At 44.0% G+C, this 26,687-nt stretch overlaps 1 protein-coding gene across 1 annotated transcript; it reads right to left on the bottom strand.

Annotated features, from left to right (window-relative positions):
* Window positions 1-283: 283 nt before the first annotated feature.
* GDF10 (growth differentiation factor 10) lies at window positions 284-26,687 on the bottom strand. Its single transcript, XM_033940053.1, has 3 exons — window positions 26,457-26,687; window positions 12,608-13,512; window positions 284-4,376 (listed from the first exon to the last, which is right to left on the bottom strand). Exons 1-3 carry the CDS (start codon window positions 26,644-26,646, stop codon window positions 4,185-4,187), a joined length of 1,287 nt encoding a protein of 428 aa, XP_033795944.1. The 5' UTR covers window positions 26,647-26,687; the 3' UTR covers window positions 284-4,184.

The raw sequence follows: 26,687 nt of genomic DNA, 5'->3' as shown, positions 1-26,687 counted from the left end.
ATTCTCCCAGGGGAGCTCAGAATGGTTTACATGAATTTATTCAGGTACTTGAGCAAAATACTGCAAAACCCCTTGACGTGGTGTATTTGTGCATTAACCATGTGTGACGTGCTTAATGCACTTTAGTAAAAGGGCCCCCCAAGATTAAACAAAACTTGTGAAGCCAAAGATCCCTATTTATATCCATGTTATTAAATGCAAACTACATGTAAAACAGAAGGAACAGAATAATTTTACATGGAAAAAAAAAATCCATATTTTTAATGAATTAATACAATATAAATATTGTTTTAGATAATTTTACTTTGAGCAACACTTTCAAAAGAGAATTAGAATGTAAAATATATAAATATTCATATTAAAATTATTCACAACTGTAATGAAACCAGATATAAAACAGAGGGGGGAAAAAGAACCCAAAACAAGTAGATGACAAATTCTGAACAATACATCAGTGTTTTACTAAAACCTCAAGGAAGTTTCTTTTTTGGTAACAATAAAATCAACTGCGTACAGGCATTTGAAACACAAGACCCCTTTCATGTTAGGTTTCATTGCCAATGGCACTAGATCTCAAGACTGGCAGGGGCTCCTAACTCAATCCTGTGCAGAAATGTAGACCTTTGTCTCTTCCACTTCCACAAGCAATTAACTTGCAGTCGAGGCACAGAACTGAAATATCCAGCATTTACGCAACAACCTTGCTGGAAGGGGCATTTACATGGTCTAGCCCCAAGTCAAAATAAAAAGGTCTTTAAACCTGGACAGGGCATAGAAGAAAAATCCAATTAGCTAGGGGGACTGCTATTACAAAAAATATAAATTAGATATATTTCACTGTGTCAACATTTTTTTTTTTTTTAGACATGGAAGCAGATAATAAGAACCTACTAAACTATTCAATGCATGAAGGCGAAGGCATGGCATTCCTGAGGAAATAATGGCCCACTTCCCCAGCCAACCAAGTTGCCATAGATCCAACTGTACATTTTACAGAGCTTATAATATCCTGACTATTATGTCAAATTGGAATGATTGCCATTTGAGGCCCCTTTTTCGAAAGTGTGCTGAAATCTGAGCTTAAAACATTACCACGTGGGACTTTCCTGTTCAGTAAGCCCAGATTTAACATGGAAGTTTCCTTTTTTTAAAATTTTTATTTCACATTAGAGTGAGGTACTTGTAAAAAGTTAATGCAGGAGCCCTTACTGCCTCCTGTTTAGGAGGTGGTAAATGCCGTTACTTTAACTCTGGAAGTAGCACAGGCTAATATGAATATGCCAACCAGTTAATATTTCCACGCTTATTCTCTGCCCATGGCGTGCTCCACCACCCCCACCCCAAAGTATTTTTTTTAAAAATAGCTAACATGCCAGTTAACAAGCGCAAAGAAGCAAAATACTGCAAAACTCTTTTAACACATTTTGCAGTAGCCTGTTTTCCTTATGCCAGGGACGTTTTAGGGCTTAATGCCCTTTAGTAACATGGACCCTTTATTTGGAAACTGAGGTTTCCTTTTATAAAGCTGTGGTAGAGGTTTCTACCGCAGGCCAGCGAGGTAAATGCTCAAAGTAATTCTATGAGCGTCGGAGCATTTACCTTGCCGGCCTGCGGTAGAAACCTCTACCGTAGCTTTGTAAAAGCTGGCGTGAGTTATTTTATATGCAGCAGTCTTTGGACAAATTGTAGTTGTCTTTTTCTTTAAATCCATAAAGTTTAACTTACAAAAATATAATTCTTTGTTATCTCATTTCAGTATTTAACCATATTAAATCATTTCTGTTACTCAAAGGATATACAAGTAAGCTTAGTAACCTGAAATTAAATCCGCAACATATTGACTAAGGCAGTGTCTCGTAAACTTTGCGAAGCTGCGGCACACTGAACATGGTGGCCACGGCTCAAGGGCATCTGGAAGTGTGGGGACATCAACGCGATGATGTCGCGTGCATGCGTGATGTCATCACATCAATATATGAGCATGAGCGAAGGCCCTCAAGGCAGGGCCCTGAGCCACCAGTGGAGGGAAGGGAAGAGGCGCAGAGAAGACAGGCACTGGCGCCGGCTGACTGCCCACAGGATGTACCTCTCGCCGTGAGAGGCTTGTCCTGTAGGCATTCAGCTGGCGCCTATCCTCCTCCCGCAGCACACCTGGAATCTCGGGCAGCACACTAGTGTGCCACAGCACACAGTTTGTGATACACTGAACTAAGGGATCCTTTTACTAAGATATGCTAATGGATTTAGCGCACGCCAACAATTAGCGGGTGCTAAATCCTAAGAAGCCCATTTTATATATATGAGTCTCTTAGCATTCAGGGTCTGATTTTCTATAGGATGCCAATCTTGGTGGACGCCTAAGAGGTGGCTGCCGATCATGTATGAATCATGCATTAGCATCCTAAAGAGAATCACATCTACATCGCTGAACATACGCCTTAAAGGTAGGCCACCATTTAGCATTTAAGGCATCTGTCTCATGCCTATGGAAACATGTAGGGATGCTTAAGCATGCCCAAGGCTTCTTCTGGGTTAAACCACAACCACGCCTCCCTGAGCGTCTCTGTAAATGTCCCTATTCGTCTCCATAAGCATACTACAGACATCTACAATGTAGGTGTCAGTCCTCACTCAATTTTTTCTAAAAATGTGCGTCCCAATTAGCTGCCAGACGGTGGTAGGACACCTATCGCCGCCTGAAATCGGGATGCGCATTTCGAGAATGCGCACTAAATCCATTAGTGCAACTTAGTAAAAGGACCCCTAAGACAGTAAGCTCATATTTTTGTGATACAATGTATATGTTTAAAAATCAAAACCAACGTGGAGATATAAAAGTGTACTGTGTACAAAAATATACATTTAAGCTCTTTAGTTTGGCGCTAATTTATAGCATACACACAAAAAGTGACGTACATGGTAAAAGGGTAGTGGGACCTTGGGGAAATTACTGGATTTATGTGAAAAAAAACATGAACGCTAAAACGCCAAAATCCTAACATCACTTCCTATGTTATTACTCTGATGAACTAAGGGGTCCTTTTTTTTACTAAGCTGCTCTAGAAAATGGGCTTAGCGCTTCCTAACGCAAAACTTTTTAATGTGCTAAGTCCATTTCCAACGAAGGCATAAATTTGGCCTTTTTGAATTATGTCTTCTGGCTGTGCTCGAATGTTAGCATTGGTGCACAACCAATGAAAAAAACATATATAAATTCAGGAGCCTTTTGTTTTTCTTATATACTGCTTCTATTTGAAGTGGTTTACATTCAGGAACTCTCCCTATCTGTTCTGGTGGGCTCGCAATCTAACTAAGGAAGATTAAGTGACTTGCCCAGGGTCACAGGGAGTGGCACAGGGATTGAACCCACAACCTCAGGGTGGTGAGGCAGGGGTTTTGACCACTAGTCCACTCCTCCTATTTTGGTAGCGCAAAGGGCTCCTGTGCTGTCAGTGTTATTCAGTTAACCTATGCTAGCTGAGTAGCACTTTCATACCCATTTTCCTACTCCTGACATAACCCCTGCGAAAAAATAAAATAAGAGAAGAAATACTGCTTAGTTAGCACGCGCAAATGGCAAAACTTTAACGCATGCCGTGTTAGGCCATTTTTCTTACATTAAGCATACGTGGCACTTACCCCCTCTTTTACTAAGCTGCGCTAGCGTTTTTAGCGCGTGCAGAAAATTAGCGCATGCTAACCTCATGCTACGCGGCTGAAACCAACGCCAGCTCAATGCTGGCGTTAGCGTCTAGCGCCTGCGGCAATTCTGCACGCGCTAAGCGCGCGCTAAAACCGCTATCGCAGCTTAGTAAAAGGAGCCCTTAATGCAGAATAGTCAAAGGGCCTCTAATATAAGTGAGATTGTTTGGGAAAGATCTCCCACACCTGCAATTTAGGTGTCATTTCCTAGTCTTAAAGAGGAGGCGGGCATGATAAGCCTCCTGTATTTTCACTGTAGAAAAATACATCAGGAAAAAAAAAATTAAGCTGCCTGAAAAAAGGTTTAGGCAGAGCAGACCTTTCAAGGGCAGAAGGTTAAGATTTCAATCTCTGCATAGTTCTGCAGAAGAAAATGCTGAGACACTCACAAATGGTTACTGTTTTTTGTTTCCTTCCTATTAACAGCATTCCGTATGTAACAAGAGAGAGTATTTTGCAGTTGATATTCAGAGTCGGCAGACTTATCGGCAGGCACAGGTCTCCACTGACATGTTGGGATATATCTTTAAAACCACGTTTCTGTTCTCGTCCAAGAAAAGCACGCTGAGGGGGTTCATTTTATCTGGAACACAGCAGGGTTCAGGGATGCCAGGAACAATTCCTACTGCCTTTACAATGCTTTGGATTGTAGCGTGGTTTGATGGCCGAACAACCTGGAATAAAATTCAATATTCATAATTTGTTTACTTTGCTAACATAACAGGCAGCAGAGAAACATTCCTCAGTTAATTGTTTTATCTGCAAATTGGGGGCTGCATTTAGTAACCTGCATTAATGTGAGCTACAGTATTGGAACTGATACCCAGATTCTCTAAAGTCACTGTGCATTTAGCGATGGCGCTAAACCATTGTTAAATGCACCTATTTTAGCACCTGATTATCAAAATGGCTCACCTTGGTCTTTTCCTTGCTTTCTAGCAGCCTCATAGTACTATGCAAATGTAGTACAATGAGGTCATTAATATTAAAATGAGCTCTCCAGGCAGTTCTCAAAAAGAAATGCCCCTCCATTTGAGCCGATATTTACTGGCAGGGTCTAAAATGTCATAGCTTTACTTTCCTGTCAGTGTCTGAGCACTGACTGGCTCAAGCACTGACAGGAATGACCCTGATTTCCCCCCCCCCACATATCTCAAAAACAAGCTTGGTGGACTAGTGGACCCACCCCCCAGGGTGGGAGGTCCACTAGGGATGCACTAGGGAGGCCCATAAGGCTCTGATTGGCCCAGGCACCTGACCCCTCCCCCTAGTGGCCTTGGGAGGGGCCTTAGATGCCTGGGTCAATCAGGACCTTAGGCCCCTCCCAATACATCCCAGGATGCACCGAGAAGGGGAAAGCCCACCATTTTGAAGAGGCAGGCCTGACAGCAGGAGGGAGTGAGCATCTCTCCTGCCAGTCTTCTAAAAAAGGGATGGGGGGGGGGTTGGAGAGTGGGAAGGCCCACTAGACCACTAGAGTTTCATTTGAGGGGCTTGGTGTGGTGGGAGTTTGTTGGTGGGGAGAACTTGCTGTCATTACTAGTACTTAATGCTGATCCCCATCCCTTTATTCTATTCAGAGTCAGATTAAGGCACAGTGTTTCTCAAGTTGGTCCTGGAGTACCCCCTTACTAGTCAGTTTTCAGGATATCCACAATGGATATTCATTTAAGAGATTTGCAAGCAACGGAAGCAGTGTGTGCAAATCATCTCAAGCATATTCATTGTGGAGATCCTGAAAACCTGACTTGCAAGAAAGTACTCCAGGACCAACATGGGAAACAGTGGCATAAACAAACTAGACAAATTCTTAGGGCCCAAATGATGGGGAAGTTGGGGTGGTCAGATGTACTCAACATTTAGTAGGCTACAGTTGCCTACTGCCTGGATTGTACATATTTTTGCACTAGTGTCTGGAAGCCAGAAGGATGGTCAAAAACTGTGAAAACGTTACTGATTAAATGTTTTACTAACACACGTTCTTCATAGGTTGAGAAACCTTTCTCTGGGATCCGATGCATTCAGGAATCACCTATTTCCATCGGCCTCAGAGGAAGGTTTTTCAACCGAAACACAGACCGTGTCAGGTCTGCACCACCAGGCGTTGCTGTTTATCATTTGGACTAATTTTTTTATTGCCTGCATCACTTTTATCCGTGACAAACATTTGTTACTAAAACTTTAATCAAGAACATCAAGAATATGAAGGAGTAATTTTTCTGTTTTCATTGTTTTATGACAATCCTGATCATTGATTTACTTATTTTCTTATTTAGTTAGATTGCATTAGTATTATTTGTAATGCTCTATTTAAATTTTAATAAAATATTTTTTGGGGAAAAAGAACATCATTTCCACAGTTTTTCTTTGTTTTGGGCTTTTCCCAGTTTCCTGTGGAAGTTTTTGGTGTTGTTGTGAATTTGAGCCAGAAAGATGGTACAATGTTTCCTCAATCCTCTCCTAATGGCACATGCATGAGATACAATTACATATACAGTGTTCCCCCGTGAATTCGCGGTTCGCGAATTGCGAACTCACTCATTCGTGGTCTGCTCCAACCACCTCTTCCCGTAGTAAAGTTGGGCTACATCAATCAGGAGCTGCGAGTCAAAGCAGCTCCTGATTGGTGTAGCCCAACTTTGCTACAGGAAGAGGTGGTCGGAGCAGACTGTGAGTGATTTTCTTCACCGCTGGCGCTCCAGCTGCCCTCTCCTGCCTCCCCTGCCTTTTGACAGGCAAAAAATTGCATTTGTGGTTTTTGTGAGATTCGCGGGGGTTCCTGGAATGGAACCCCGGTGAATTTGAGGGGTGTACTGTAGTGGAGACCCATTGTATGCAAATCCATCACAAGCATATTCACTACAGTATGCCTGAAAAGTTGAAAACCCAACTGGCTAGATGCATATCTGTGAGAGGGATGAGAAGGGCTGTTCTATACCTCCTCAACTACGTCCCCACTTTCCTGAGTTTGTAGTGGTAAAGCAAGGGTGAGAGGCACCTGGGGCACCCTCTTCTCCACCCCTCACCCCCTCCTGCCAAGTGTGTGCCCATTCCCTTCTCCCGTACCTCTTTAACATTCCCGGCATGAGCAGCAACCCCAACTTGCTGCTTGTGCCAGTGTTGGCTCTTCTTCTGATGTCACTTCCTAGGTGAGGGTCTTAGGAGTAATCATCAGTGCAGACATGAAAACTGCCAATCAAGTGGAGAAGGCTTCATCTAAGGCAAGGCAGATATTGGGTTGTATCAATAGAAGTTTCGTCAGCCGAAAGCCTGAAGTCATAATGCCATTGTACAGGGCCATGGTGAGACCTCATCTGGAGTACTATGTGCAATTCTGGAGGCCACATTACAGTAAAGATGTGCGCAGAATTGAATCGGTTCAGCGGACGGCCACCAGGATGATCTCGGGGCTCAAGGGTCTCTCGTACGAAGAGAGACTGAATAAATTGCAACTCTACACTCTCGAGGAACATAGGGAGAGGGGAGACATGATCGAAACATTTAAGTACCTCATGGGATGTGTCGAAGTGGAATATGATATTTTCTTTCTCAAGGGCCCCTCGGCCACAAGAGGGCACCCCTCAAACTCAGGGGCGGAAAATTTCATGGCGACACCAGAAAATATTTCTTCACAGAGAGAGTGGTTGATCATTGGAACAAGCTTCCAGTGCAGGTGACCGAGGCAGACAGTGTGCCAGACTTTAAGAATAAATGGGATACCCATGTGGGATCCCTACGAGGGTCAAGATAAGAAAATTGGGTCATTAGGGCATAGACAGGGGGTGGATAGACAGAGTGGGCAGACTTGATGGGCTGTAGCCCTTTTCTGCCGTCATCTTCTATGTTTCTATGAACGCAGCACTGAGAATCCTTCCCCCCTTGTGCTAGTGAAAATTGGCAGGAAGGATGCCCATTCCCTCATGCCATTCACCTCCCCCCATTGTAGGAAGGATGCCCACTCCCTCCTGCCATGCCAATCCCCCTCCGTGTGAGAGAAAATAGACAGGAGGGATGCCCACTTCCTTCCTGCCTTGCCAACCCACCCCTGTACAGGAGAAAATTGGCAGGAGGGATGCCCACTCCCTTCTGTCAACGGAGGCCCCCCGAACAATCCCCTCCCCAAAAGGCAGGAGGGATGCCCACTCACTCGTTACATCGGATGCTGCCCCAACCCCTTCCCAGGTTCCTTTTTTCGACATTGGATGTAGTAGAGAAGCAAGGTCCCTCCACCTTCAAGGCCCATTGATCCAACATGGCGAGCCTTCCCTCTTCAGTGCATCATGTGATGCACAGGGAGGGACCCACAGCCTCTGTGCCCATTAAAAAAAAAAAAAGAGCTAAACTATGGTTGGACAGGTAAGTAACTGGTCTTGACCAGTCACTTTTTTTGGATCACTAAAAGAGATCACTTTTTTGTGCATTGGGAAGCCATGTTAGAACAGCAATCGCTCTACTAGTTTAAATGGCATTTCAATATTAATGAGCTTATTTGCATGGTCGGGTCGGAAAATGAGCGATTGTGCAGAAAACCATGCGATGAACCATTTTCTGCATCGGGTCGGCAAATGCGATTGTTGCTAAAGCTATCAAAACAGGTTTTGTGACGATTGCTGGCTTTAGTGCATCTGGGCCCCAATATTGCCACTTTCTGGACAAGTTCTGGTAGAGACTGCCTTGTCTCGAAATTCAGTGCCAGCCACTATGCAGACAGCGATGCAGAACATCCAGACATTTTTTACCACTGTACCCAGCATTTACAAAAATGTTGACCATGGTTGCTGAATATTGCCTTGCAAATATTTATATTGCTTCTTTCATTTGTGAAGCCTCTTTGATATGTAAATTTAAGAAATTTTATACCTCAGGCACATTACCTCCTTGGGGTTCCTCTGGTGAAAATGACTTTTTCAGCTTCCCTGGTTAAGAACATAAGAACATAAGCACTGCCTCTGCTGGGTCAGACCAGGGGTCCATCGTGCCCGGCAGTCCGCTCCCGCGGCGGCCCCCCAGGTCCATGACCTGAAAGTGTTCCCTACCTAACCTAAAATATCCATACCCTATTCGCTCAATGTCCTGTAAGGTAACTCTATCTGTACCCTGTAATCCCCTTCGCTTCCAGGAAGTCATCCAGTCCCTTTTTGAACCCCAGAATTGTACTCTGTCTTATCACCTTATCACCTCTGTCTTATCACCTCTGCCCTTCATTCTAACTGCCAAGCTACTCCATTTGAGGCAGCGGAAGAGTAGCCCACTGGTAAGAGCAGTGAGAGGTGGACTAGTGAGCCCAGTTCAAATCCCACTTCAGCTTCTTGTGATCTTCATGATCTCAGGTACAAACTTAGGGCTCCTTTTACGAAGGTGCATTAGGGCCTTAATGCGTGGAATAGTGCGCGCTAAAATGCCGCATGGGCTAGCCGCTACCGCCTCCTCTTGAGCAGGCGGTAGTTTTTCTACTAGCGCGCGCTAATCCGGTGTGTGCGCAAAAACGCTAGCGCACCTTCGTAAAAGGAGCCCTTAAATTGTGAGCCCTCCATAGACAGGAAAATATCTACTGTATCAAGCCTTGAGCTTCAATTGAAAAGGTGTGAACCAACTAAATAAATATTTTTGCACAGCCTCTATGCTCATTCATATGCTGCTGTTACTACAACACCCAAAACTAGTCCTTGCAGTTTTCTCCATGCTGCTTTTGGAAAGATGAAGAATAACATAGTAAATGACGGCAGATAAAGACCTGAACGGTCCATCCAGTTTGCCCATTAGTTATTCTCATTAAAAATACACGATTAAATTAACTTGCCTCTTCTTTGATATTTCTAGGCCATAGACTAAAGTCCACCTGGTATTATCCTAGGTTCCAACTGCTGAAGTTGCCATCTAAGCTCACTCCAGCCTATCCAACCATCCCGTTGTTTGCAGGATATCTACTGTAAAGTCTGGCCAGTAACGTCCTCATGTTCCAAGTTAGTGGAATTCCCATTGATGCGCTCCCCAGCCCACCCTACAACAAATCACCATATATGGGAAACAAACCGTATAAGTCTGTCCAGTACCAGCCTTAGTTCTTTATACCATTTGTTTTCCAATTAGAGATCCTCTGTGTTTAAAAAGATGGATGCTTATTTCTAGCATAAAATCTGTTTTACTCTTTTGGGATCTTGCCAGGTACTTGTGACCTGGGTTGGCCACTGTTGGAAACAGGATACTAGACTTGATGGACCTGCGGCTGTTCCAGTATGGTAGCTCTTATGTAACAATACCATTGTGCAAACCCAGACCAGATGTATTTCATGCATTAACAAAGATGGAAAGAAGAGCAAACGACAGCCGGCATGGTTAAAAGGTGAAGTGAAAGAGGCTATTAGTCAGAATAACATCCCTTGAAGTATGGAAAAAGGTTCTGAATGAAGAAAATAATAAGGAACATAAACACTGGCAAGTTAGCTGCAAAGCATTGATAAGGAAGGCTAAAAGAAAATATGAAAAGAAACTTGCCACAGAGACAAAAACTCATAGTAACAACTTTTTCAGGCACATCAGGAGCAGAAAACCTGTGAGGGAATCTGTGGGACTGCTGGATCATCAAGGAGCAAAAGAAGCACTCAGAGGATAAGGCCACAGCAGAGAGACTGAATGAATTCTTTGCTTCAATCTTTACGGAAGAAGATATAAAAGATCTACCTCCTACTACCATTAATTATTTCTGTAATGATACCAGATGCATGCAGTGCTGCACAGTCACAAAAAAAAAAAAGAAAATAGACCCTGTCATTCTTCAGTGTCTATTTCAACCTCAATCCTTCTACATCAGCATTCTTCAATGTAAGGCTTGAGGGTCAGAGGCTGTACCCATTCATACTCTGATTCTTCCCTCTCTCCTTAAAGAATGACATGAAGATGGTTTCCCGCGGTTATCCGTGGGGACGGGAACGGTGATGAATTTTGTCACCCTGTCATTCCCTAATGGGCATCCCAACTGTCAGTTTTTTGATACTAGGGTCATGGGGGGGACTGCCATCTGGGGGGGAGAGGGTGAGGCCCGGAACAACTGAGTGACAGAAGGCTGCTTCAGGGCTTTCCCTGCAGCTCAGCTGTTCGGGATTCTCTGCCCATATGTTGAGTCAGTTTTCCAATGGCTGGTGGGGCAGGATTAGGGCAGACATCTGACTCAACTCATTTGCATGGGAAGCCTTTTGAGCATGGATCGCTGTTTGGAAATCGGCCAAAAAATCAGCCAACAGCGACCCGCATGGTATTAACGGCTGTGCTTTGTGCATCTAGCCCTGAGACTGGACTTGAGACATCCAGATTAGGAAATGCTCAGTTCAAGAATTATTTTAGAAAACATTCTGCCATATACAGAGCGTATAAAGATACGCTGCAGTGTATGTGAACTTGTAGCCACATACCACAGAGCAGCTGCGGCACAAAATTTGCAGCTTCTATGTAAAAGTACTCATTTTGCAACTTCCATATCCAAGTGGCACCACTTCCACGTGTAGATGGAAAATTTTAAACCTATACATATAAGTGCTACCAATTAAGTAGTTCCCTCAGAACCAGTATCGATTAGAAATGTAGCCAACCCAGTATCATATGTAACCAAATAAGCACAGGTTGGGATGTTTATACTCAAAAAAGAACTTTTCTGAAATACCTCAGCCCCACCACTCCACCGCTATAATAGTTTTCTAAGCGGGAGATTTATGTGGTGCCTCATCATTGGTAGATCTACCAATGATGAGGCACCACATAAATCTCCCGCTTAGAAAACTATTATAGCGGTGGAGTGGTGGGGCTGAGGTATTTCAGAAAAGTTCTTTTTTGAGTATAAACATCCCAACCTGTGCTTATTTGGTTACCAATTAAGTAGTAACACCACAACTTTTATATATTTTCATTTTGCAGGCAGAAATAAGCAATGTGGGATTAATGAAGTCTATTTAGATTGTAAGCTCTTTTGAGCAGGAACTGTCTCCTTTGTGACTCTGTACAGTGCTGTGTACATCTTGTAGCACTGTAGAAATAATTAATAGTAGTAGTAGTAGTAAGGAAAATGACTCCCTTAATCCCTCATGTAAAAACCATGGCCAAAATGAACACTTAAGAAATCTGTGTGTGTCTCTGAGCTGGTGCATAATTGGTGATGAGTTTTGCTTTCCCCATGTATGTGTATTCTCTTTTTAAATGGGGAATACACACATAGATTTTTGACCTGCCAAACCATGTACCCCCCATGCTAGCTTGAAATTTCTGCCTGATGCCATATTATTTACACACTAGTTTTTTAGCCTGTTACATTAACGGGTGCTAGAATAGATGTGTAGACTTAGGCATTTCTTTCTTTCTTTCTGTATGTCTGTCTTTCTTTCTTTCTCTCTCGCTGCCCTCTTTCTTTCTTTATGTCTGTCTTTCTTTCTGTCTCTCTCCCAAACCCCCTGTCTGTCTGTCTTTTTTCTTTCTGTCTCTCTCCCTGCACACTGTCTGTCTTTCTTTCTTTCTTTCTGTCTCTTCCTCCTGTCCAATAGCACCCCTTCCCTGCTCTCCCTGTCCAGCAGTAGCCCTTATCCCTTCCTTTTACCTCCCCCTGTCCATCAACACCTCTTTCCTGCTCCCCCTATCCAACAGTAGCCCTTCTCCCTTACTTTCTCCTCCCCCTGTCCAGCAGCACCCCTTCCCTGCTCCTCCTGTCCAGCAGTAGCCCTTCTCCCTTCCTTTTACCTCCCCCCTGTCCAGCAGCACTCCTGTCCATCGTGACCAGCAATCCGCTCATGTGGCGGCCCTCTGGTCAAAGACCAGCGCCCTAACTGAGACTAGCCCTACCTGCGTACGTTCCAGTTCAGCAGATATGTGTCATGATCTGTTTATATAATTATATCTGCTGCATATACAGAGCATGTCTTACCTTAGGCATTGGAAATTCGCAAGACCCAGCACAATAATAGGCATCAAAAGATTTTGGTGATATAATCCATTCACTCCAGCCAATGTCAGCAAAGTCAACTTTCAGGTATCTTCTATAACAAATCCTGGGCTCATTCCACTGTCTCCTCCTTGCCTTTTTCATTGTTTTCTCGTCAAAATGTAAAACTTGAGATTTACTTAATGAATCAGTGTTCTCCTGCCCTTTTTTCCTCCTTGCTTTTCGAGATATTTTAGGCTTCAGAGACTTGTAGGAGCTTTCCCACAATTCATGCTTGTTGTAGTTACTGTGATCTGTTTCTGGTAATTCATTGTTGTAGATGGGGCTTTTATTGTAGGCATCCCTCTTCACACGAGTGTCAGAAGATGCATTGGAATTATGAATTGGATCACCCCCACTAGCCAGTAATGGATCGTATCTCTGCAAAGTTAGAGCAACGCTGTTGGGTTCTGAAATTGCAAGGTCATTAGCAAAGACCAGAATGTATGGTAAATGGCTATGCATGACCCGCCCATGGACACTCTCCGATTTCTTTCCATAATCAATCTCTGCAAGAATTAAAAGCTCCCCTTTGACTTTGGACTCCTTTATGATGTGTGAGATATCTTTCACATGCCAAGTGCCTCTACGCTGAGGAAAAACAGTAATGTTGTCCTTAATGAGACCCAAATCAGAATTCTGTGTGATGCTTCGAAAGATGAGGTTGAGCTGTGGAGTCTGTGGGAAATGGAGAAGACGGCAGGATGAGTTCCTGGAGCGTTTGCAGGATACATCTCGGTGTCTGGAGCGTTTGTCAGTATAAAAGTGAAATGTTGCTGTCAAGACCATTTCTGATTCTTGGATGGATGTTAAATTAAAACGATAGAAAGGCTTCTGGTCAACTATTTCTGAAAGAGAAATTGAAAACAGTTTAGTGTATGGAGCTTCATGCAGAAAATTGATTTTAAAAACCTGGAAGATTTTCAGAGTAAACAACACTCTGCAGGATACCTCATTTACAAAAAAGAAAATGTTTCCTCTTTGCACATCAGCCTTACAAAGGATTACTCTGTACTACAGGCATCTCTATTTTAGTTACGCCATAAACTCAGTGATCAGTACCACTAAAGATCGCCGTTTTTAATTATCATAGTCAAGAAAGTTTCAGTTTTGTTACCAACAGTCAATTTCTGTGGTGATGGATGGTTCTTTAGGGACCTTTTCACTAACTGTAAAGCTCATCTACCATTGGCTTACCGCAAGACAGGAAGTGTAAGCGCACTTGCTGCCGATCTTCTGTGCCTTTAAATATAATCATTTCAAAAATTGTTTTCATATGAGGAGCTAATATATAAGCATAGTGTCTCTGTTTCTATCCTCCCTCCATGTTCAGCATCCTCCTCTGTTTCCCTAACCCTCCCCTTGTGTCCAGCAATGCCACTGTGTCCATATCCCTAGGCTCCCTCCATGCCAACATCTCTTCTCTGTATCCCTGTCCCTCCCTCTGTCCAGCTTCTACCCTATCTCCTCTCTTGCTCTGGCAATCCTTACCCTACCCATACATTTTGGTCCAGCATCTCTCTCCCTTCCTTTCATTGGTCCACAAGTCTCCTCCATCTCTCTCTTCCCTCTCTACCTTCAGACCAGCCATCTCTACCCCTCTCTTTCCCCCCCTTTGCTAAAGATCTATAAAATCTCTCTCTATTTTTCCCTCCCCCAGGTCCATCATCAGAATCCTACCTGTCTCCAGTGGCATACCAAGTGGGGGGCAGGGGGGGCGGACCGCCCCAGATTCACGCCCCAAGGGGGTGCACAGCCGGCCACCCTCCCTATTCTGCCGCTTTCCTTAACCAACAGCAGCAGCAGTAAACAGGAGTGTCCACAGGTGCTCACTCCGGTGGTTCTTCAGCTTCTGGCTGGCTCCCCTGCTCAAAGTCACGGGCGTTGGCTCCTTGCGCGATTTGCGGCTGCATCAGAAGCGTTCCCTCTGAAGTCACGATGTCAGAGAGAAGGCTTCCGACGCAGCCGCAGATTGCATGAGGTGTAGACGTCTGCAGCTTTGATCAGGGGAACCGGCCAGAAATGCTGGGCAGGGAAATATTGTTGCTGCACAGGGAAGGGGGGGCATAGAAATGTTGCTGCTGCATAGGGAAGGGAGGGGGCATAGAAACATTGCTGCTGCACAGGGCAGGGAGGAGGGTAGAAATGCTGCACAGGCAAAGGGGGGGGTGAGAAATGCTGCAATCCTGAGTGGAGTAGAACGGGTACAAGTGGATTGATTTTTCGCTCCGTCAAAAATTACAAACCTAGGGGGACACTCGATGAAGTTACACGAAAATACTTTTAAAACCAATAGGAGGAAATTTTTTTTCACTCAGAGAATAGTTAAGCTCTGGAACACGTTGCCAGAGGATATGGAAAAAGCGGATAGCGTAGCTGGTTTTAAGAAAGGTTTGGACAAGTTCCTGAAGGAAAAGTCCATAGTCTGTTATTGAGAAAGACATGGGGGCAGCCACTGCTTGTCCTGTATTGGTAGCATGGAATATTGCTACACCTTGGGTTTTGGCCACCATGACTTGGATTGGCCACCGTGAGAACGGGCTACTGGGCAATGGACCATTGGTCTGACCCAGTAAGGCTTTTCTTATGTTCTTATGTTAGCCCAACCAAGAAGAGAATGACGTGGATATAGTTCAATCAATGATATGAAACAATGTCAAAAAACACAGAATTTTGTTTCTGCAAATTGGCACTTAACAAAATAACATAATGATCTTTTCAGCTACAGTGGCTGGGTTGGTTGGTTGGGCTGAGAACTTTACAGCAGCCCCTCATATCTCAATAGCAGACTATGGACCTTTCCTCCAGGAATCTATCCAAACCTTTTTTTAAACTCACACATGCTAACTGCTGTTACCACATCCACTGGCAACAAGTTGCAGAGCTTTGGTCTTTGTGTACACAAATATTTCCTTCTGTTTGTTTAAAAGTATTTCTATGTAATTCCATTGAGTGAGAAAAATGATAGCTTGTGGTTTTCGATGTCACTAGTCCAGTGTTTTTCAACCGCTGTTCCGCGGCACACTAGTGTGCCGCGAGATGTTGCCTGGTGTGCCGTACGGTCAGGGCCGCCATCAGGGCAGTACCACCAGTCTAGGGAGAGGGGCGGTCCGCCCCACGTGGACAGGAGAGAGCTGGACGGGGGACCCGCGGAGTTCAATACATCTCGAGCCGCGAGGCTCGTCTTCTGTTCCTGCCTGCCCTGCAGCTAACATATAGCCGATCGCAAGCGTTCCCCGATGTCAGCGCTGACGTCGGAGGGAGGGCTTAAGCAAAGCCTGCCCTCCGACGTCAGCGCTGACGTCGGAGAATACTTCCGTTCGGCTATTTGTGCGCGGCAGGGCAGGCAGGAAGCAGAAGACAAGCCTTGCGGCTTGAGCTTCGTTTTGCTGAGAAAGTTGCAAAGATGGGCTGGGAGGCAAACACGGAACACAAAAGGGGGGAGGGAGTGCGTTTTGGACACAAGGCATGAACTTGGGAGAGAGGAAGGGAGGGAAAGAGATGCTGAGGTGGGGAAGGGAATGCGTTTTTGGACACAGAAGAAATGGACTTGGGAGAGAGGAAGGGAGGGAAAGAGATGCTGAGGTGGGGGAGGGAATGCGTTTTTGGACACAGAAGAAATGGACTTGGGAGAGAGAAAGGGAGGGAAAGAGATGCTGAGGTGGGGGAGGGAATGGGTTTTTGGACACAGAAGGCATGGACTTGGGAGAGAGGAAGGGAGGGAAAGAGATGCTGAGGTGGGGGAGGGAATGCGTTTTTGGACACAGAAGAAATGGACTTGGGAGAGAGGAAGGGAGGGAAAGAGATGCTGAGGTGGGGGAGGGAATGAGTGTTTGGACACAGAAGGCATGGACTTTGGAGAGAGGAAGGGAGGGAAAGAGATGGTTGTGTACACGGGGAATAGAAGAAAGGAGAATTTTTGGTCATAGGGAGGGAGTGAGGTACAGATAGTGGCATACCAGGGTGGGGGGGTCTGCCCCACCCCGGGATTACGTCCCAAGGGGGTGCACAGCTGGCCACCCTCCAGTGTTGTCCCTAGGCCGGCAAACTGCGGCTCTTTAGCCACTTGAGTGCCAACGCCTCCATCGGGAACAGGCCGGCGCCAAGTTCTCCCTGCTTTTCCCTGTGGGGCTGGCCAACTCTCGCCACTCGCGTCAATTCTGACATCGGAGAGGACGTTCTGGGCCAGCCAATCGCTGCCTGGCTGGCCTAGAACATCCTCTCCGACGTTAGAATTGACGACGGGTGGCGAGAGTTGGTCGGCCCTGCGGGGAAGAGAAGCAGGGAGAACTCGGTGCCGGCCTGTTCCCAATGGCGGCAGTGGCAGCCTATTCCCCAGTGGCGGTGGCAGCATTATAAAATACTTTCTTTGTGTTTATTTGATTCCTATATATTTATATATAGTCAATATAGGCACAGTTAAATTTTTTAACCTTTTCTAATGGTGGTGTGCCTCGTGATTTTTTTCATGAAACAAGTGTGCCTTTGCCCAAAAAAGGTTGAAAAACACTGCACTAGTCGACAGTTGACTTTTTGAATGTTCATTTTATGAAATATCTTGGAATTTTTACCACTACATTATTTTGTAAAGAGTTGACAGGAAGAACTTTTAGTGGTTTTCTAGCTTTCACCTTTATAAATTGAAAACTGGTTTACTGATCAGCCAATTTCTCAGACTTTAATATGTTCCTCTTTTCTGAAGATAAAACAAGAGAATTGATGGATTGATTTCTACAGGGGGTTATCACAGAGCAGTAATCCTTTTTTCGCATTAACACCCTCTCCCCTTTTTCACAAAACCATAACGTGTTTATTAGCTCCAGCCATGGCGGTAGCAGCTTCAGAGCTCGTATGAATTCTATGAGTGTTGAAGCTGTAACTGCCACGGCTGGCGCTACACTTTTGTAAAAGAGGGTAGGGTGGGGGTTAAGTGAGCTAAATGTGCTTATCAGGAGTATCTCCTGAATTACCATCAAAGAGAGGTTTCTTTCTGATTGATCTGTGCATTGCCATTTACTCTGGAAATTTCATTAAGCTGTGATATGTGTAATTTTTTTTTGGGGGGAAGGGGGGTTTGCCAAATTTTATGTTTGTAAATTTGTAATCTGCAGGACTCATGAGAACTCACGCAGCCATTCAGTAAGCAGCTCATCACGGGGCAGAAACATGGAAAGCTCGCTCCTGCCCGGTACACTGCTGGACCACCAGGGAATCAAAAGTGTACGTGGGGGGTGGGGGGGAGGGAGGCGGGAAGGAGGTAATAAAAATGGTCAGAATCAACCAGGAGACGGGCCCACCTGATCATACGGAAGGCCTGGTGGAGGCCTGCAGGACATCGGAAGAGATGGGGGATATGGTATAGGGCAGGGAGGGGGACTGGGTGCAGAGCCTGGGCAGGCTAGATGCAGAGTCTGGCAGGGAGGGAGTGGGGTCAAGGTAGAGAGCTTGACAGGGAGGGAGGGGGCTGAGTGCAGAGCCTGGCAGGGAAGGGTGTAAGGGGGGGGCAGGGCATAGATCCTGGCAGGACACATGAATTTTAACACCCCCTCCCCCATCTTATATTCGTGTCAACTTTTTTCCTCCTTTTGGGGGGAAAAAGGGTAACTCGCTTCATATTCGGATGAACATATATTCGAGTATATACGGTATTATGGTATTAAGGTATGAGGGCTTGCTGAAAAGTTGTCAGCCCAACCTATGAGAGAATGATGTGGATATGGTGCAATCAATGATCTGAAACAATGTCAAAACATAGAATTTTGTTTCTGCAAATTAGCACTTAATGAAATAAGTTAACACTCTTTTCAACTACAGTGGCAAAATAACGCTCAGAATCTAGGAAGTTGGTTGGTTGGGTTGAGAACTTTTCAGCACACCCTTGTAGAGCTGGTGAAAGCCACAGCTTATCCCTGAGGTTAAAGAGCAATAGAATCTTGTTGATATCCTACAGATTCTTGTGACCTTGACTGGCTACTGCTGTAAACAGAATACTGGGCTAGAAGGACCTTTGGTCTGACCCGGTAGGGAAACTTGTATGTTCTTATGCGTTTATGTCTATAGGCCAGCAAGTATAGGAGTAATGACTAAGGACGCTTCAATTTTCACACACACACACAAGGGTTCCGTCACTGCATTAGCTACCCTATATCCCAAGCAATCATACAGAGAGGAACTGCTACCTTTATCCATCCAAACTCCAGCAAAACACCCGATACCTTCTACCACACAGGTTTCCCACATATTGCCTGGCAGAGGAGAGAATTCTATAAAGAGCGGTAAAAGTCAGGTGCCATTCTACAGTGACAAACTGCATGCCAAACCTCTTATGGAATACTCGCATTAAGTTGGTAATTACATGCCAACATTTAGTTGTAACCACTTACATCATGCCAATAGCAGGCATAAATGTGTGTACCTATAAGTGACATCCTCTTAATGCAACTATTGCTACTACTACTATTAATCATTTCTATAACGCTACTAGGCTTACACAGCGCTGTACACAGAGAATGGTATAGAAAATTGAATAAATAAATAAATATAAGCAGGTTTTATCTCTGTCCCTAGCAGGCTCACAATCTGACAGTATTCTATAAGTTGCACATTGCTTAGTGACATCCCTATGCCTTTCCCTTGTGAGGGCCCCCCCCCCTCTTGCAGTTATGTGCTAAGTTATAGACTAGCACCTAAGTGCATTTATACATGTACCTGCCATTCCCCCCCCCCCCATTTTGGTATGCAACTGCTGTTGAAGTACAAACGTTAGGGGCTCATTTTCATAAAAGACAGATGTCTACAAGACAGTATAAACTGGTACTTGGACGTCTTACTAGTCAAAATGTCCAAGTGGACATCTTCACAACTGACTTTCTGGATGTTTAGCAGGACTTCTTACCCGCTGTGTGTCCAGAGCAGAAATGGGCGTGTTAGTAGGTGTACCATGGGCAGGGAATGGGTGGGCTTTGGGTGGGCTTGGACATTCTGCAGTTATAGTCAAACCTTTCCCAGGACATCCTAGACAGAACTTAGACGTTTTCAACTAGACCTGTTTGAGAAGCGCCTAAGTGCCAAAATGGTACCCCAACTGACCAGATGACTACTGGAGGGGTTAAATAAGGAGCCCCATACACTCCCCCACTGGTCACTGACCCCCGACCACCCCTAAATTTGAATGAAACAGTACATACCTGACTCTAGAACAGCAGCATTTCTTATGGAAAAGTCTAGTAGAGCATCACACAAGTGTCTTAAGTAGTCAGGTGGGTGGCCTAATGAACCATAAGCCACTCTAATCACTACATTTATGGTAGAAAGTGTGAGCCAACTAAAATCCTACTATACTACCATATAGGTGCCACCTGCATCCATAAGGGCTATTGGGATAGTGGACAAATGGGTATAGTAGGTTTTGGGGGAGTTTTGGAGGGCTCAGCACACATAAGTGGGTTATGATGAGATGTATTTCTGGCACTGTTTATGTGAAGTTCATAGCAGTGCCTTCTAATGTACCCCAATCAATGTTCTGTTGGCATTTGGACATTTTCAACTTGGATGAAAATGGGGAATAAAGTTAGATGTCTTGAGGTTTCAAGTTTATTAAAATTTTGATATACCGACCATCACAAGTATCTGGTCGGTTTACAATAATAAGAGATAAAAATTATTTAAAAAGTTGTATATAAAAAAAAACAAAATAAAAATAGGGGGGATAATGTAGATACAAAGAGTTGATTACGAAGGATATGAGACAAAAGGAAAGAAAAGGGATGGGAGGGTTTTTAAATTACATTGTATAAATAAAAATAAAATGAGGAAAGGAGGGGAGGATAAAACGAAAGGAAAAAATGGGGTATCGCTTCCTGGAAGCGATTTTGTTGTCTTGTTTTTATTTGGGATTTCAGTTGGGATGTTGATAAGCATCTTTAAAGAGTAATGTCTTGAGGAATGTTTTAAACTTGTGGCCAAGACGACTTTCCAAAAAAAAAAAAAAAATTTGGACATCCAGCATTTTTGAAAATGGACACTTCTGGAAAACATTTAAAGTTGGACTTAGACATCCTATCGAAAATGCCCCTCCATGTGTCACTTCCTTGCTGTGTTAGTATGTGTGTGTGCGTGCACACACACTGTGGCACTGTTGATTTTCTGTGCTTTAGGGACTGTCTTTTCCTTCAGTAGCACAGGTTCTGTTGCTTGTCTATATTTTTTGACATTTTTAAACAGCAATAAAAATTTTACAAATACAAACATAAAAAGATATATACAATACCACCTGACTATTAAGTTAACAAAAAATTTCTTGAATTATTTTCAAGAGTGAAAATTCCTTTCCATGGTTCAGAAGAAAATGAGCAAAAGATCTCATTAACCAGAAAATATAAGTGAATCATATTTTGCTAGCAGTTCAGAAAAAAATCTTCCTATATATAACTTCCTATAATTTCCTTGCTTGTATAGGCATGGGGTTTAAGATTAGTTAAGGTACTGGAACACATTACTATACAGAAACTAGGGTAGTATTATTGAACTGAATAGCTTCTTTGAGAGGAGAGCTTTAGAGTGCAAAAATTGAAAATACTATTTGAATAATATTCTATAGTAATATTCCAATCTATATATATAAAATCGGAGGTATGTATGTATGTATGTGTGTGTGTATGTGCCGCGATCATGCAAAAATGGCTTGACCGATTTGAACGAAACTTGGTATGCAGATCCCTCACTACCTGGGGTGATATGTTCTGGGGGTCTCGCGGCCCACCTGCACATGTGGGCGGAGCTACAAACATAAAATCAGATTTCACCCATTCATGTCAATGGAAAAAATGTAAAAAGCTGCCATTCTCACAGTAATTCAAAAACGGCTTGACCGATTTGAACGAAACTTGGTATGCAGATCCCTCACTACCTGGGGTGATCTGTTCTGGGGGTCTCACAGCCCACCTGCACACGTGGGCGGAGCTACAAACATAAATTCAGATTTCACCCATTCATGTCAATGGAAAAAATGTAAAAAGCTGCCATTCTCACAGTTATTCAAAAACGGCTTGACCGATTTGAACGAAACTTGGTATGCAGATCCCTCACTACCTGGGGTGATATGTTCTGGGGGTCTCGCGGCCCACCTGCACACGTGGGCGGAGCTACAAACAGAAAATCAGATTTCACCCATTCATGTCAATGGAAAAAATGTAAAAAGCTGCCTTTCTCCCTGTAATTCAAAAACGGCTTGACCGATTTGAACGAAACTTGGTATGCAGATCCCTCACTACCTGGGGTGATATGTTCTGGGGGTCTCGCGGCCCACCTGCACACGTGGGCGGAGCTACAAACAGAAAATCAGATTTCACCCGACCGATTTGAACGAAACTTGGTATGCAGATCCCTCACTACCTGGGATGATATGTTCTGGGGGTCTCGCGGCCCACCTGCACACGTGGGCGGAGCTACAAACATAAAATCAGATTTCACCCATTCATGTCAATGGAAAAAATGTAAAAAGCTGCCATTCTCACAGTAATTCAAAAACGGCTTGACCGATTTGAACGAAACTTGGAATGCAGATCCCTCACTACCTGGGGTGATCTGTTCTGGGGGTCTCGCAGCCCACCTGCACATGTGGGCGGAGCTACAAACATAAATTCAGATTTCACCCATTCATGTCAATGGAAAAAATGTAAAAAGCTGCCATTCTCACAGTTATTCAAAAACGGCTTGACCGATTTGAACGAAACTTGGTATGCAGATCCCTCACTACCTGGGGTGATATGTTCTGGGGGTCTCGCGGCCCACCTGCACACGTGGGTGGAGCTACAAACATAAATTCAGATTTCACCCATTCATGTCAATGGAAAAAATGTAAAAAGCTGCCATTCTCACAGTTATTCAAAAACGGCTTGACCGATTTGAACGAAACTTGGTATGCAGATCCCTCACTACCTGGGGTGATATGTTCTGGGGGTCTCGCGGCCCACCTGCACACGTGGGCAGAGCTACAAACAGAAAATCAGATTTCACCCATTCATGTCAATGGAAAAAATGTAAAAAGCTGCCTTTCTCCCTGTAATTCAAAAACGGCTTGACCGATTTGAACGAAACTTGGTATGCAGATCCCTCACTACCTGGGGTGATATGTTCTGGGGGTCTCGCGGCCCACCTGCACACGTGGGCGGAGCTACAAACAGAAAATCATATTTCACCCGAACGATTTGAACGAAACTTGGTATGCAGATCCCTCACTACCTGGGATGATATGTTCTGGGGGTCTCGCGGCCCACCTGCACACGTGGGCGGAGCAACAAACATAAATTCAGATTTCACCCATTCATGTCAATGGAAAAAATGTAAAAAGCTGCCATTCTCACAGTAATTCAAAAACGGCTTGACCGATTTGAACGAAACTTGGTATGCAGATCCCTCACTACCTGGGGTGATATGTTCTGGGGGTCTCGCGGCCTACCTGCACACATGGGCGGAGCTACAAATAGAAATTCAGATTTCACCCATTCATGTCAATGGAAAAAATGTAAAAAGCTGCCATTCTCACAGTAATTCAAAAACGGCTTGACCGATTTGAACGAAACTTGGTATGCAGATCCCTCACTACCTGGGGTGATATGTTCTGGAGGTCTCGCGGCCCATAACTCTATGTTGCTTGCTCAAGGGTGGGTTCACCCAAGAATTTATATGTTCTTGCTCCAGGAGGTGAAACTAAAAATGTTGTTTATAATCACGTTTTGCGTTAGTTGTATTGTATTCATTTTGTCAAATATTTCACATTATAATTTGAATATTGTACTTTTTATTAAGCTGTAAAAAAATAATTTCATTCACCACTATAAAGTATCTTTATTTGAATCCATTTACAGTGTTATTGCTATAATTAAATACCCGTGCAACGCCGGGTCATCAGCTAGTGTGTTATAAAATAATTTTCATGTAGAATTCTATTCACTGACTATCCAACACCCTAGGCAAACCTTAAGTCAAAGGCTCACTGCCAAAAATGCCAGGGTAGCTTAAGGCTCATACTACTAATATCCCATAACCCAGTATCTCTCATCTCTCCTTCCCTACTTTCCAATAGTCCAGTATATCACTTTTCCCTTCCTAATCCCCCTCCTGCCACATTCTAGCATATCTCCTTCCCGTCCCCATACCCACACTCTAGCATCTTCTCCTCCCGCCCCTACACCCACACATCTGCAACAGTCCAGCATCTCCCCTTCTTGACATTCTCCAGTCCAGCATCTCCCATTTTTGTCCTTACCCTGTTCCCACAATCTGGCATGTCCCCTTCCTGCCCATAACCCCCAGTCATGCATCTCCATTTCCTTTCCCTTGCCCCCCTCCAATCCAGCATCTCCTCTTCCCCACCCCCTCAATCCAGCATTTTTCCTTCCTGTCCCTATCCCCCACAGTTCAGCATCTCTTTCTTGTCCCTATACCTCCAGTACAGCGTCTCTCCTGTTCCTACCATCACTCCAACATCTTCCCTTCCTGTTCATATCCTCCACAGACCAGCATCTTCCTTTCTTGTCCTTACCTCTTAATTCAGTATTTCCACTTCTTCTCACTACCCCCCAAATCCAGTATCCTGTCCCCACTGCCAATCCAGCATCTCTCCTTCTTGTCTCTATCCCTTCCAGTCCAGCATTTCCCTTTCCTGTCTCTATCCCCTCCAGTCCAGCATCTCCCCTTCTTGTGCCAACACCCTCTCCCACAGACCAGAATCTCCTCTTTCTTTCCCTACTACCTACCCATTAACATGTCATCTTCCCTTTTCCCCTTCCTCCTGCTACTGCCACAGCCTTCACTCTACCAACACCAAAGAAGCAATAGGATTCAATGCTGATGTAGGGCCATGAGAAACAGGCCCACACAAGTGCTGCTGGGTCTTGCTCTCCTCTGACACAGAACTTTCTTTCAGAGGTGGTGGAACAGGATGCAACAGTGCTTGTGTTGAACCCTCTTGCCTCTTTGTTTCCTGGAGAGAAAGAGCAGTGGAGCAATTTCAGGAAGTAGGGGAAAGAGGGAGTGTGCTGTTGTCCTAGGTGAACATAGTCCACATATTTCCAGGGCTGGCCCTGAAAATGAGATGCTTATTTTTCTGTGTGTAGGATACAGAAGTACAATACAGTACTATCTTGTATTTATCTGGTTACAACAGTCACTATTCAGTGAAGTATATATCCAGAATTTTACAAGGAGGAAGCAGGAGGATCTAAGGTCCCACCATCAAGCTGGTCATATTCCTCTTCAAGGTCATTACTTGACATATGTGGTTGCAAAAGCTAATCATAGAACTTGTTTACTAAAAGCATGCTTTAATGGCATTAGTCCATGCTATCCATTAGGAAGTGCCACAGCTTGCTAAGATTCCATTAAAACTTACTAATCTAACTTAGATTGAGAAGGGCACCTGATAAAATTAATACAATGGGAAATATACTTTGCTCAGTTCAAATATCTTAGTGTTCAAAGGTAAATATTTACACTTAAATGCTGCTTACTAAAAAGTGTTATTGACTCAGGCTCGCAAGAGTTAGTAAAGTTAATTTTAAACTCACCGTGAAACTAGAAAGAAATTTAAAGTAAAAACAGCTTTCAAAAGGTGTTTACTCACAGTGGAATCAACTATTCATTTAAATTATGCGCAAGTTCTGAGAGAACTCATTTACCATTTTTATGTGGTTGCTTTCTCCTGCAAGATGCGCAAATTGAAACAGGAAAATTGGCACATCCTGCTGAGCTGTACTTGGGTCTCTTTTACAATTGTTCATTTTTGCTTATGTGCAGCACTCAATCAGCAGTTTTGTACATTTACTGTATAAAAATCAATAGTTGTGCTTTCACCACTTCAGTAGAACAAGCTGTTCTATCAAGGTGTCTTGGCAAAGCTTTAATCTTTCAGGCCGCTCTGAGATAATGCACCTTATAAAAGATAATGGTGGTGTAAATTAGTTCAATAGCAGAATGTAAACTTTTTTTCATTCCACTGTACAATAGATGATTAAAGAAAACCATGAAATATAACCACCAATTGCTGAACAGAACGAGCAGCAGAACTAAAGTCCACTAACAAGGTAGAGCAGCGTTTTCACTTCAACAAAACCTGCAGATGGCGCTGTTCTTATCACAAAGTTCCCCGATGTTTATATCGTGGTACTATATGAACTCAGTGTTAGAAAGTAACCCCGTTTTCAGCGAAGCCTGTTTTCATTAAAACTTCCAAATGCCATTTTTAGATGCAAAAATAAAAAACAAAGGATGTTCAAACTAAAGAATACAGTACTCTTTTCTGCACGGGAGTCTCTTAGCTAATTAATTAAAATGTCAGTACTCAACTCCGACGTGCTCAAAACAGCTCAATTTCTATCTTTCTGAAATACACCCATCATTTGTCATTATATCTATATTATACAATGCCCATGTTTTACTTATGTGCTACAGAAAGCAATGAGAGTGCATAAGTGTTAGAATGGCCACTGCATCCATACTACATAAGTGCAGTCCAGTCCAGACTACACGTGTAATGCTCGCTACCTTATATGTAACCCGAATACTGTACAGCAGGAAATTAATTCATTGGTTCAGCTTTTCTGCAAGCATCAATTCACAAACCATACTTTTTATGCACCGTGACTAGTGGCAGCAGTTAGATAAGTATGACTGCAAGTGTGACACACGTTATGATCATTTTTAATCTGTAGTCTGTACATCATGGGTGTACTAAACCCTGTCATTAACAGCCCCCACTGCCAGTTGTATTCAGAGCGTCTCTCTCTCTTACCCAGTTGAGCCCGGAAGCTGCGCACGGTGTTGCTTTCTCGGGGCCGGCTGCCCTCCCGGTTGTATGTCTCGTACAGTTTCATCATGTGCAGAGAGACGATGTCCCGGTCGAAGGTGCCGGATGCAGCATCGCACGTAGGGCTGCAGCCAACGAGCAGTGTCAGGTACAGCAGAAGGATGACAACAGCCATGAGGGAAGGAATCACGGAACACAAGTGAGCGCCGTTGCAGA

Source organism: Geotrypetes seraphini, chromosome 4 (assembly GCF_902459505.1).
Source record: "Geotrypetes seraphini chromosome 4, aGeoSer1.1, whole genome shotgun sequence".
Classification (NCBI taxonomy): domain Eukaryota; kingdom Metazoa; phylum Chordata; class Amphibia; order Gymnophiona; family Dermophiidae; genus Geotrypetes; species Geotrypetes seraphini.
Note: the sequence above shows the minus strand (reverse complement) of the source record. Positions and strands in the feature narration are given on the sequence as shown.

Excerpts from the sequence above, each read along its gene's own strand:
- GDF10 (XM_033940053.1), bottom strand. The coding sequence starts at position 26,646 with ATGGCTGTTGTCATCCTTCTGCTGTACCTGACACTGCTCGTTGGCTGC. Across the intron at positions 13,513-26,456 it reads CAGCTTCCGGGCTCAACTGG|AAATAGTTGACCAGAAGCCT; the intron begins GTAAGAGAGAGA and ends TTTCTCTTTCAG. Across the intron at positions 4,377-12,607 it reads GCGAATTTCCAATGCCTAAG|GTTGTTCGGCCATCAAACCA; the intron begins GTAAGACATGCT and ends ATTTTATTCCAG.